The sequence below is a fragment of the Amphiura filiformis genome, chromosome 8 (assembly GCF_039555335.1).
Source record: "Amphiura filiformis chromosome 8, Afil_fr2py, whole genome shotgun sequence".
Classification (NCBI taxonomy): Eukaryota; Metazoa; Echinodermata; class Ophiuroidea; order Amphilepidida; family Amphiuridae; genus Amphiura; species Amphiura filiformis.
The window spans coordinates 19,543,300-19,556,611 of NC_092635.1; the positions used below are offsets into that span (position 1 = coordinate 19,543,300).

At 38.0% G+C, this 13,312-nt stretch overlaps 1 protein-coding gene across 1 annotated transcript in view; it reads right to left on the bottom strand.

Moving 5' to 3' along the window:
- Positions 1-2,339: 2,339 nt before the first annotated feature.
- Positions 2,340-13,312, bottom strand: part of LOC140159449 (uncharacterized) — a 46,006-nt gene continuing 35,033 nt past the window's right edge. Inside the window, exons 9-10 of the mRNA XM_072182929.1 lie at positions 2,946-3,112; positions 2,340-2,806 (exon numbers count right to left, since the gene is read on the bottom strand). Of these exons, the coding sequence (XP_072039030.1) occupies positions 2,689-2,806; positions 2,946-3,112 (285 nt within the window). The 3' untranslated portion in view covers positions 2,340-2,688. The remainder of the gene's footprint in view (positions 2,807-2,945; positions 3,113-13,312) is intronic.

A 13,312-nucleotide genomic window follows, 5' to 3' on the forward strand; every position in this document is an offset into this window, starting at 1 on the left:
TAGCCCCAAAGTAAGGTGTTTATTAGGCTAAAAAGGAGATGCATAGGGCAATTCTGGTTGTATCTTCCCAGTAGATGGAACTAGCCTTCCTAGTAAGAGCCATCTGTCCCTCCCGCTTATCTGATACATTACTGGCCCTCATCACACCACTGGTTAATGGTATATGCCCCCGATTCCTGAACAGGGTCCCAGCAGCAATGAGTTTCTTTCCAATAGCAATTTTATTTTTAAAGACACTAAACATGCAAATTCTTCAATCATAAAGTCAAGTACAAAATGTTATCAGAATCAATATCCTGATCATTTCTACACCATACATAATGACTAAATGAAAAACACTGTAAACCACAAAATGTAGACCAAGAGACATCATTTTAGCCAATATTTGGTACAAAATATATTTATTGCTTTCTTTCATTCACAATAATACAAACAATAACATTGACCTAATTCATTGACACTATTCAGTATAGTATAGTAAGTATAGTGACTGTTGATGTTTGCATAATCCTTTAATTTAAATAATTTTCATATCTAATATGATATTTAATTTGCGACACGATCTGGTCCATTGGGGCCAAAGGAGTCTTTTTTGAAAATTGAGTTAATCATTTACTGAAAACACCAAAGGTCTAACATACTTGGTTCTAAAGTTATGAAGTTTTTTGATGTCTATTTTCTTATGTATTTTATTGTTTTTTACTTCATATTTTTACCTTTACCTCAGTTTCAAATTTGGCGCCTTTAGCCCCCATGGACCAGGTCGTGTCACATTTATGATAGCACGCATAAGTTATTGAAAGAGAACCAAATCATAGACTATGCCCAAACCCCAGCGTTCGATTTATAACTGGTGTAGCAATTTTTACAATGTAAACACAATTATGATAACATAATAAGAACATCACCTAAGTAATGATTTCCCTAAAAATTGCTATTCAAATTTTTCAAAGTAAATCAAGCCTTGCCAAACCTGGATATTACCCCCAAGACCCTGCTGGTATATTGTCCCGTGACCCAAATAGGGCTCACGGATGGGCCCAGGGGCCTGGGACCCATACATTGGGCTGTTCCAGTTGAAATCCATATACCCCCTATATGGAAGACATGACCTTAATCTCCCACACAGGGGGAGTAGATTTCAAATGGAGGCACCCATTCAGGTAACCCTATTTGATATTCACACTCCCTGTGTGGAAGATTAATGTCATGTCTTCCATAGGAGGTGTGTGGATTTCAACTAGAACAGTCCATTACAAGCCTTGATAGAGTCTCTTTGTTTGCACATGTCAACGGATATTTTCTAATTTTTACCCACCTCCACAATTGTGTGAAGAGAACCTGGTCAGGACCATAATATTACAATAACCTCTATTGTTCTCCATAGGCACTATTAACCCTAACTCTCCCTGATCCACCAAAATCCAACAGCACAAAGCCATTACGTATGCATGCATCCCAGTTGAAGCGATGATGCAATTGCCCCAAGTGATATATGCAAAGTTTTGATGGCCGGGCCAGGCCAGTAGCTACTGGTTGCTGATGGTGTGCTTGGCACTGGGGTTCAAATCCTGAGGGAAAATAACTAGGCTTTATCTCCTTGCTTGATTCCTTCCTTCTTTCCTTTCCCATAGCCAAAAACATAGGGAAGTTAGGGTTCTGAACATACAGATGGCACCCTATTAGACAAAGTCCAGCATCATTTGCTAATAATGAGGGTTGGTTGTTCCATGATGTGTGTAAGACAAAAATGCTATATGCCCACTCTGTACCTGTTACGGTATAATTTTCAAAGAGCAGTCTTGATATATTTTGCAAAGGCATGCAATGCTATGCGTGATTTTGTTAGACACGGATGAGAGAACAATCAGTCCTCATGAATGTACAAGAATTCTTATTGCATACCAAATGGGGACTTTGCCTTTAGTGGCACCATTTTTTTGCACATTATCAATCTATGGACAGACAGGACTGGCTCACATGATGCGATTCCACTTGTTCAGTGAATGAGTTCATTGAGTTGTCAATATTTCATGACCTGATTCAATTAGTCAACAAAGCCCTCATTTCATTATTTATACAGTAAATGCACTGCATCAGTAAAAGTGCTATATAAGAATTTTGATAAAAGGCGCAGTCACTTTGTTTGCATGATTTGTTACCACACATTCACTTTGTTGTTTCAATTACATATCTTGCCGCCCGCTCCATTTCAAAATTTCACGACAGTGGTACATCCTTGCACATGCTGGCAGTACCAGGCACTGTTATCAACCTAAAGTCTTAAAATAACCTCTATTGTTCTCCATATTGGCTCTGTTCTCCGTATTGGCCCTGGATGGATGTATTCATGTACTAGTGACAAGCTTGCAAGAGCTACATTCACAACTCTGGATATCCTGACCTGGAAAAATGTTTAATTCCAGAAAGATGAGTCAAATGTGATACAGCCACACAATCCTCCAAATTACTTCTTCTTTTTTTATCTGAGGAAGAATAAATTTCTAAGCGGGAGCTTTCTGATTTCTTCCATGCCTGCTATAGTCACTAAGACATCCAGATATGCCCAGGCATATTTGCGTTGTATCTGGTCATGGTAGATTTTTGTTATTGTCCAAATACGGAGTCTGTAAGTGGCATTGTCATATTCAACAGGTTTTAACCCAGAATTATGTCCAGATGTATGTGCTACCTGAATGTCAGTGGTAGATCTTTGTAAGAGCTGGGTTTAGAACTTTGTTCATCGTCCATACTACTACCAGTGTCATAAACTAAACATTTCAGCCTCGAGAGATGATGCATAGCTCTGAAATAAAGAAATAAAAGAACAAGAATGATCAACCATTTAAACAAACAAACTGGTATTTATACTTGTTACGAACAAACAAACAACTGACAGATAGATATGCAATTTAAAAATTTAGCAAAATGAGCCCGATGCTTACCGTTGAAGTGACTTTCCTCCTGGTGCTTCATCAAAGTCTGTGGTTGTCATGGTACTGGTAGAAGATGATGTAATGGAAGACTTTGTATCTATGGCAGGTTGTGATGATGATGCTGTAGGTCTTGTATTGGATTGTGATGGCTTGAGTTCAGTCTCTGAGATATCCATCTAGAAAAGAAACAACAGGTGTTTATTAAACTTATTGAACTAATAAGAAATTAGGGCACTAATGTTGGAAAACAAGAAATAACTTCAATGCAAAATGTCCATCAGGAGATTTTGAGACCAGTTTTGCTAAAATCTGGCATTTTTTAGTCATTAAACATTTCACTGTAGGCCCTAAAATTTGACCTTTGACATTTTTACTTATAACTTGGTCAGGGTTGTAGCTAGGACATTGTTAGTGCCGGATGGCATTTGATGAAAATCATTCATATTTGGCAATTTGTTGTCAAAATTGACCAATTCTTGACTAATTCAATAAAATTGTGCAATTTGGACTCTGAGTGGTGGGCTCCAGTGCCAAAATTGCAGCTGAGTGGTGGGTTCCAAAATTGAGTGGTGGGCTGACCACTGCCCACTTTAGCTACAACCCTGAACTTGAGAATGATATGATGCATGGAGGTCAAACTATATTTCCGAATCCTTAGGACATGAGTGGAATACTTTGGTATGGTTTTTAAATTTGAGCAACTTTGAAATTTGACCCTGTGGTTTTTAAATTTGAGCAACTTTGAAATTTGAACAACTTTGAAATAGGACCCTGTGTTACCTTTGATTGACCCTTCCCTGCCCATGGCCAACACTTTTGCATGTTTTTTTGACAGTGGCAGCAACAGGAATTTTTTGAGGGGTAAGGGTAAAGCCAAGAATTTTCCGCGTTGCGGAAATTCCGCGAAAATCGCGGAATTCGGAGATAAAGCGGAAAATGCATTTCTGAGAAAAAAATAAGCAAAAATGACCTGGAAAAAGGAAAAAAATACAATTGAAAAGAAATAAATAAAATACTAAATGAAATGGGTCTTCAAAATTCATCAAAATAAAGTAAAATCCGTCATAGATTTACCGTACAACGCCCCATTGCAGCCATGATACCCAATTACCCATCCCAACTTTGCAAATCGCAATGATCGTCACAAGATTCTTGTGAAATTTTATTATGTCAGAAATGTGCTAAAATTACAAAGCGGAGAAAAGCGGAATTTAGCATTTGTAAAGCAGAAAATTCTTGGCTTTAGGTAAGGGGCATGGGGGGGGGAAGTGAATTTCAGGGGAGGGGACAAAATCAACAAATTTTGCGCAAAAATGCCACAAAAAGTGGAATTGGGTTTTTAAGGGGGATGGGGGAATGGATCTGCATTCATGCCTACCCTACCCTCATGGCACCGCTACTTATTTTTGAATTCTGCAGAAAAATCTGCATAAGATAGCCCCTACAGTTTTGGAACAAGGCACATGACTGAGAGAATACCTGTAACCATATCTAATGTGGATCACTCCCTCGCTCCAGGGTAGGCAGCCGTTTGTTTATGGATGAGTAACACTAATGAAGCTTGATACTTTCAATTAAATCAAGTAGCCTAACGAGGAGTTAAATGAGCCGCCAGTGTGGTGTAATAAAGTGCCACTTATTATCAGTGCTTCTTCTTATCAGCTATTGATGCTTATTAGAGCATTACTTTTGTTTTAATCACAATAAACAATGGCCAATCTTTTTATAGAAAACAACAGATACTCGATCCATACAAGCCAAGGAGTCTTATCTAAAAATATTATTAGATTACATGCAAAATCGGTCACTGTACTGTGGTACTCTGTGTGGTAGCATAGTCCCTGTGTGATGGTGTACGTGCATATGCCACAGTTTTGGGTTACATGTTGGACACTTTTGGTATAATAGCGATGCCATATCACATACCCATTTACGTGGGTTTCAGACAATTTGCACATTTTGGCATTTTCCCCTCACAAAAGTTCCTGATTTTGATCAAATTATGAGCTTTCTGTGAAAAGCAGGTAATTGGGCATTATCATTTACTTTTGTATGGAGATTTAACATTACAGGGTCCTGGTACAACTTTTTTTGAAGAACCCCTTTCACAGGTGTTTCTACTGAGCAACAAAACATGTGTTTCTACTGAGCAACACAACATGTGTTTCTACTGAGCAACAAAACACGTGATTCTACTGAGCAACAAAACACGTGTTTCTACTGAGCAACACAACATGTGTTTCTACTGAGCAACAAAACATGTGTTTCTACTGAGCAACACAACATGTGTTTCTACTGAGCAACAAAACATGTGTTTCTACTGAGCAACTAAACATGTGTTTCTACTGAGCAACACAACATGTGTTTCTACTGAGCAACTAAACACATGTTTCTACTGAGCAACAAAACATGTGTTTCTACTGAGCAACACAACATGTGTTTCTACTGAGCAACACAACATGTGTTTCTACTGAGCAAACGGTTGACAGTGAATTTGAGTTAATTTGGGGTGATGCGAGGAATACACGGTAACGGCTCCAGTATAAACATATGGTGGAGATTAATGCGGGTGATGCGAGTGAACCTCATCCTCAACCATCAACCATCTTTTGAGGTGGTGAATATACAGTAACGTTCTCAGTAGAAACAGTTCGGGTGAAGATTTGGTAGGTGACATGACACAAAGTCAGCCTTCTGCAACACAGCGGGAGCATTCAAAATCTACTAAAAAATATTTTCCGCCCCACTAAATACGTAAGTAGTGAATTGTTATTACCCTACATTTACACTGCGGTAGAAACAACCTGATGAGTAAGAGAATTAAAATGCGGGTGAAGGTGAAAACGCTGAAGGTGACAGTGCGGTATTGCAGTGGTAAATATGTGAGGTGCTCGGTATAATCACTCTGATTGACCTACAACATCCGCCTATAATAGTTACAGTTCTAGGTCCAATATATCTACACTAGACAGGAAGGCAAATAACAACAAACAAAAACAAAGTAAAGGACAATTGGAACTAATAGGAAATGGACGTGGGTTAGGATGTGTACTGAAACAGGTCTTCTTTAACATGCAATTTTCTAAAGCTATATCATTGCCACTCAACTTGGATGTGCAGTCTGCATGAGGCACTTGATTATGTAGGCCTACCTTTTTCGTCTTGACGAGATAGTGACGTTGATGAAGCAGTTTTGTGCACGCATCAATGCGTGTGTGGATGCTATCCATTTGATTGAACGCTCTGTACGATTTGAAGCTGCGCCCAATGATGTGCACACTAACGTCACTGCCTCGCCAAAGTAGAAAATGGTATTAAGTGCCTGAATGCACCTGTTTAGAAAAAGTTCTGTATTATGTCATGATGAAATTAAATATTTTGTTTCATTATGATCAAAATGCAGAGACATTTCAAACTGATAAAATTGCAAATTATTCTACACCATGACAACAGGGCATGTGCATGTATTTATTCACTTAATGTCAACATATCAGCAGTTGCAGACTGTCAATAATAGAGAGCTTGCGATTTCCAAACGTACATATCATACGACCATGCATTCATTCAAAATCCTGTCACATGAGAGTGATTTTTAACAGATACACGGGTGTATGAATCGTACGTTTGGATATCGCAAGCTGTCTATTATTATTAGCAGTGGTAGACAATATTTTCAGGCCCTCAAACCAAAACTTGAAAAAGTACAATTGTCCCCACCCACAGGATGTACAGAGAGCCCAGTGTGTAGCTGGTTTGCCAAAAAATTTCAGCCTGAATCGCCGGTCAAATAATAGAAAAGTCACCCAATTTTTCTCTTAACCATTGGTTTCTATGGGACTGGAAACCCAATTTGTTTCTTTTACCATTGCTTTTTATGTTTTTTTATGTCAAAGGTCACAGGAAAAATGATCAAAAGTCGCACAATTGGGTTAACAAATCAAGGTTTTGGCAACCCTGGCATGTAGCATGGTAAGAGCTCTGCTTGTTTCCAGCATGATGTACAATAATGGTTATGTGCTGTTGCTAAGATACAGAATAAAAGCACAATGTTTCTTGGTTGTTTCGTAATCGGTAATCAGATTAGATTACACTTTCAATTTTCAGAGACATTTCAAAATGGTACATGAAAATATATGCGGTCACTTATCACATCTGTGCTTCTATAAAGAAAATGGTGCAATGCAATTAAATTGTTGTTAATAGGTCAAGCAAGTTTTCAATTTTCAGATCCAGTTTGGTGTATAGTAACTGTATGTATGTACACTGTATACACCCTGGACAAAACTAGGTCATTACGATCTATGTAATATGTTCAAAATCATAATAACAAAGAAATTACTTGAAAACCAGGCGGCGAGTGGCATGATAGAGCCGGCAACTTGTGAAACCGCCCGGCCATATAACATTTTCCATATACTCGGTTAGTTTTGTGGGGTTCATTATCGAACCCCAACGGTTTTAGCTTGTATTCATATTATTTATTAACATAGGCCTATTTTTTGGTGATATTTCAAGCGTTTTAAAATTTCAAAATAATCCCATTCAATTACACGGTTGACGATGGAAATTTCCTGAATTTGGAGAATGCACAGCGCATACCACCTGTTGAAAACCGAAACCTCACTTGGTTCTTGGATGAAAACTACTTATTTATCATCGACTAGGAGTGTCCTGCATGCATAGATGCAGTCTGTGGCCCTCTTGGACTTTAGGGAGTGCGAAGCACGAGTCACAAGCGCAAACAGCCGATCGGGAGCGGGAGGCACCACCTCTCTGGATAGTAAACTAAAGCAACAGTGTCTGAAAGTAATGCAGATTCCCACACTTACAATGATTGGCATCCTCTAGTCCCTCTACTACTAGTACTAGTACTCAAATTATTTTTGGACGGGTATGTGCTGGCTCCAGAATGGATTTTGTGGACATGAAAAGGGGTCTCCAAAACTAAAAGGGGACTTTGTTTTGCCTTTTTTGGCTGAAAATTGAAAAAGTCTCTGAAAGTTCAATGGGCATCATAAAAGGGCTAATTTTAACCTCTTGTTATAGAAAAAAATGGTGGGGTGCACCCCTAGCTACAGCTTTGCTTAGGCCAATCAAAGTCGATTTTGAGTTTCCCGTCGCCCGCCCTCACTTCATTTTCTGACCCTCACTTGAATTCATTATTGTGATTTTCCAAAAAATACCAATAAAAACTGGTTATATTTGCCAAAAAAATGATGAATATCCATTTATTTTTTGTGGAAAAATCAAAATCAAAACATACATTTTGCTGTCAACCTTGCAGACTCTTATACCGGTACTTTTTAATCTCATTTGGGCTAAACATCCATCTTCAAGTGAGTGAGCGGTAAATAACAACACATTTTACATGCGTGTTGGTCGTATAATGAAAGACAGAAAAATAATGAATAATGAATAATGAAAAAGTTACCTCACTTGTTTTCAGAAATTATGTGACGGAAACTCAAAATTGACTGTTAGTGGCCTTACTGCTAACCCCGGGGGGGGGGGGGGTCATTCGCTTACCAAAGTGGTACGCATGCTCGTCCCCAAACACTTCGAAAAAGGGTCGATTTTTGGCCTTGTGGCGGCGTCGACGTTTTAAGAAAAAAGGGTGCTTTTCAGGTAAAGTTTCGACGTTTAGGGGATCTGTTTTCAATTTCCATGGGTTTGTTTGCCATTTAGGGGTCCATTTTAGTTTCTTACACAGAATTACGCCATATTTTAGGGGTAAGATTTTCAGAGCCTTACACCAATAAGGGGTGAAATTTTTCTACACTGATTACGCCATTTAGGGTCCATTTTTGAGGTGCTGGGACGAGCATGCATACCACTTTGGTAAGCGAGTGATCCCCCCCCCCCCTGGTGCTAACCACAGATGCCCTAACCCAGTATTCATGGATTCATCAGCCTGTATAATTATGCACACTGCACTTTGCATGTCTCTAGGACATGAGAAATATGATACAAACTTAGTTGCTATTTCTACTACAACTAGCTGGTCATTCACAGGTTCATGGTCAATTGTCTGGTCAAGATGGGTCAAGTTGCATGGTCTGGACATACACTATGGTCTGGATTTAATATGCCCAGGAGCAAGCATATGTATGCATGACCACTATGTCCCAATTTGAGGTCAGGGTCTATTTAAAACAATAACATACCTCTAGAAATTGAAGCAAGAACACTTCAGCTTTTATATTCACCATTTATCATGAAAATGCTACTTCCTCTTCATTAATATGCAGATTTTTGAATTCTTTCTTACTTTTTGGTTTATTTAATATATTCTTAGTAGCACCTACAATGGTGTCAATACCTGCAGGATGATAATCTTTTAATTAACAAATTAAACTAATTAGTCAGAATCTACAGCAACTCTCTTGGTTTTTGTTATTTTGTCCTTTGTAAGGTGATCCAATGTTTCAATATATTATAGAAAAAAAACAGTTTTCAAACATAGACTATCAATGTTATCAATCTAGGAATTGGATAACAAAGTTTGCATAGTATTTTTGTGGGACAATTGTTTTACTGCGCATGCATTGTATTGCTATCTGATCCCTTAATATTGACAACATTGAACTCATTAAATTGTAAATGTTCTTGACATGGTGATGTGGAAAGTGAATTAAATTTCATACTTTCTTGATTAATAAAGGGGACAAAATTACTGACATCACAGTGCGGAGGGGTCGGCCATGGCCACCCCACTTTTTTTAGCCAATTCATGTTTTCTTTAAGTTTGATACCAATTTGAGTCATATCCATGCTTTGGCCACCCACATCTTGATGACCGCCCACAATTTTCGGCCTTGCTACAGCCCTGTATCATTGCTAAAAGTGACTGATACATACATATTTGGTATGATTTTAAAGCTTTGAAGTAAAAATTTCAATGTTTGTTAATTGTTATATCAAAAAATCTTGACTTTGTGCTCATTATGTTAGAGCAGGGTCACAAATATTCAATGTATAATCAATGTTTTTATTTCAAAGTTTCAATGTTTTTATTTCAATTTTTAATATTGTAACACCTAAATCCTTTTCCAAATGTGAGAATCTCCTGTAGGCCTAGGCCCTACATGTAGTACTTTTCCATTTTTCACCCTGATGTAGCAGTGACGTCGGTGCGCATTTCATTGGGCGCAGCATTGAATTGCTAGTATTCCCTCAGAGCGCTAGCGTACACACCCCCACACGCCTATCATGACATGCCACATTCGATGCGCAGGCAATTGACCTCCCTCAATGTGTTGACGTCACTGCCACATCAGGGTGAAAAATGGTAGAGTCGCTATATTTATGCAAGACATATTCTGACTAAGCAAAACTATTTCAAATATAAATGCAAAATATTTAGAACAACCACAAAGAGTCATAGGGTGCTATTTTATCCTTTGCTTAGAACCATAAATAACTATAAAATGAGGTTTCTTGGTGTAATAAAATGAATACTATTTAATGAACTTCCCTGATAAGTTAATGACTCAAATTATTTCTAAGTTAATTGTTCTTTTCAAGTATATATAACAAATATTAGTCGGTATGAATAATAATTATTGGTATTCAAAAATGCTGATTTACAACTAACCACATGACAATAAATTAATAAAATGATCAACACTTAAAAAGTCACAACCACATGGCACAATAAATACAGGGATGTAAGAGAAAGAAATTGAATTCCATTGTTCCTAAAATTAGTACAGATAAATCTCACTGAGAATTTTTCAAGAATTCAAATCAATTTTCATTTTATGTATTTTGTTTGTTTATTTGTTAAAAGGAACCTAGTATATAACTTATTTACAAGATTCATGTATTATTTCTGACACTTCCTGCTTTTATCTGTTCCAAGTCCGGTGACACCTCATTACAGAACTGGACCTGTCTATATGCAGTAAGAGGGATATCCTTTTGCTTGATAAATTCAATGATAACTTCCCAGGCGTGAACAAAGCCATACAAAAAAGTTTTTGCTACTCCGCAATGCAGATGTCATTCACAGAGGTTTATTGATGATCATGATAATGTATAACTTTCTATATTACCTTTAAGTGATAGTTTCTATAGTCAATCTTTATAAAAGTTTACCAAATATGAAATGTTTATCGCCTATGTTAATAAATAAATAATAAATAAATGTTGGTATTTATACAATGTACAGCGCCTTTAACATGTGCACATGCAACCAAAGCACTTTACATTTATTCCGCTGTCGTTAGAATATGTCAGCTGCTATACAATGCCCAAGGCATGTTCATACCTTTGGGCAGCCCTCAATGGACAATATTCATATTAAACAGCTCCCCATTTCACCCCTGGATAGAGAGAGGCAAGTAAGGTAAATCACCTTGCCCAAGAGCACAATAAGATGGCAACGCCGGGGCTCGAACTCGCAATCCACCGATTACAGAGCAGAGCCCGTACCGCTGCGCCAACGTGCCCCCACGAGCGAGCCATGTTTTGCCCTAAACATGCTGTACTATGGCCCTTGGTTACAACAATTTAAAATCGTCACATCTCCGGTCAACATCCTACTGCTGGTAATATCCATGATGTGTCACAAAATATGGAATAGATAATAATTTTGAAAAGAAAGAAAGAAACAAAAATAAAAGCAAACACGTCCAAAATGTAACAATCCCAGCATAACCTATATATATAAATCATGAATTTACTAGTGATTAGAACAAGTTCAATTACATGGCGCATTTTCCTTAATAAGTCTTGATAACATCAGATTAATCCAATGCTTGGCCAAGCTGAAAATTGGACAATTGAATTGGAAATACGGTAATGCCTGGGACTCTTTGCTTCCATTTCAAAGAAATACTAAGGCCAAATTGTGTTTTACAGAATAACAACTATTGTAAGCGGTTTCCTATTGTTTGTTAAATCTTCAAAAGATTTTGTTGTTGATAAAACAGCAGACAAACTTGACCTACTAACTTGTATCAAGAATTAACCCTAACTTCCAATCAAGTCTTTAATATGCAAAGTTTTCAGTAGAGGTCCTGTATAAACTGCTAGCTACATGTCATCCCTGGGCATGAAAAACCTCCCATAAATAAATTTTCTGTAAATTTCAAATTTGAAAGTATTTTTAATTTGCAGGGGGCATCAAACACTCTTACAAGGCTTATATTAAGCAGGAGTTGGGCTATTTTTGTACCTCATGGTTGCCAAGTTTTGGCTTCTGGTGTGGCTAATATTTTACACTACAAACTATAGGACCAGGAGCCATCTTTGGGTCTTGGAGCCCATTTGGGCTCCTGGTTCAGGCATAGCACACTTAAAGCCATAATGTGCGTTTTGCTTCACAGCGACGCCCTCAATTTTACTCGGATTCCTACTTTTTGCATAATTATAATGCCCAGTGGTGTACTTAAATACCACGTAAAAGACTAAGCCTGAAATGCTTTAATAACAGAAAAATGTATCTTTTTATATTAAAACCGGGTCGAACCCGGTTTTATTCAGAGTTCATCGATCGACTGCTTGCTAACATCTCCCGTGGATGTCAGCTTATGTGTACACACGTCTAGCTCGATGCTCCGTGTAGTATTACATGTTACGATCAGCGAGCGTAGTACACGCATTGTAGCCGCTGGAATGAAACCGCAATTTTCTTCGTTATACCTCATTTGTTTGGCTCGAAATTAAAAGGGGATAATGTGATCAGTGAAAACAAACATTTGAATAGGAATGAATGCAAATCACACATTATTGCTTTAACTAATAACTAGAGCGGTTCTCGACTTGCGCGGTTCTCGATGCAAAGCGTCGGCCACAATGCCTCCACCTTGAGGCATATCATTTTAACCAGTGATGACCTCTGGGTGACCTTGGATGACCCTGGAATGATCTTCCAAAAATTTGACTCGAAATGTTGACTGTACCCACCAAGTTTCATGCCCATACGACAGTTTTTAGTAACTTGACCTCAGATGACCCCAAAATGACCTTCCAAAATGTTGGCTCTAAATGTTGACTGTACTCACCCAGTTTCATGTCCATACGGCAGTTTTTACTAATTTTTTTTTCAGATGACCCCTGCATGACTTTGTGTGAGCTTGACCCACTGACCAATACAAACTTGTTCTGTCTAGGGTCAAGATGCACCCACCCACCAAGTTTGAGGAACGTATGCACCCTAGTCTCCGAGAAAATGGTATTTTGCTTGTTACGCATAAATTATGCAAATTAGGTACTTAATTACCATATTTTGTGCTGAAAATCTAATCAGGTCAAGAACCTCTGGCCCTGCTACTCCCCACCAAGTTACGTCACTGTAACCCATACTGATCTCCAGATAATCTGTTCACAAGGTTTTTTGGCTTGATACGCATCAAATACGCATAAATTATGCA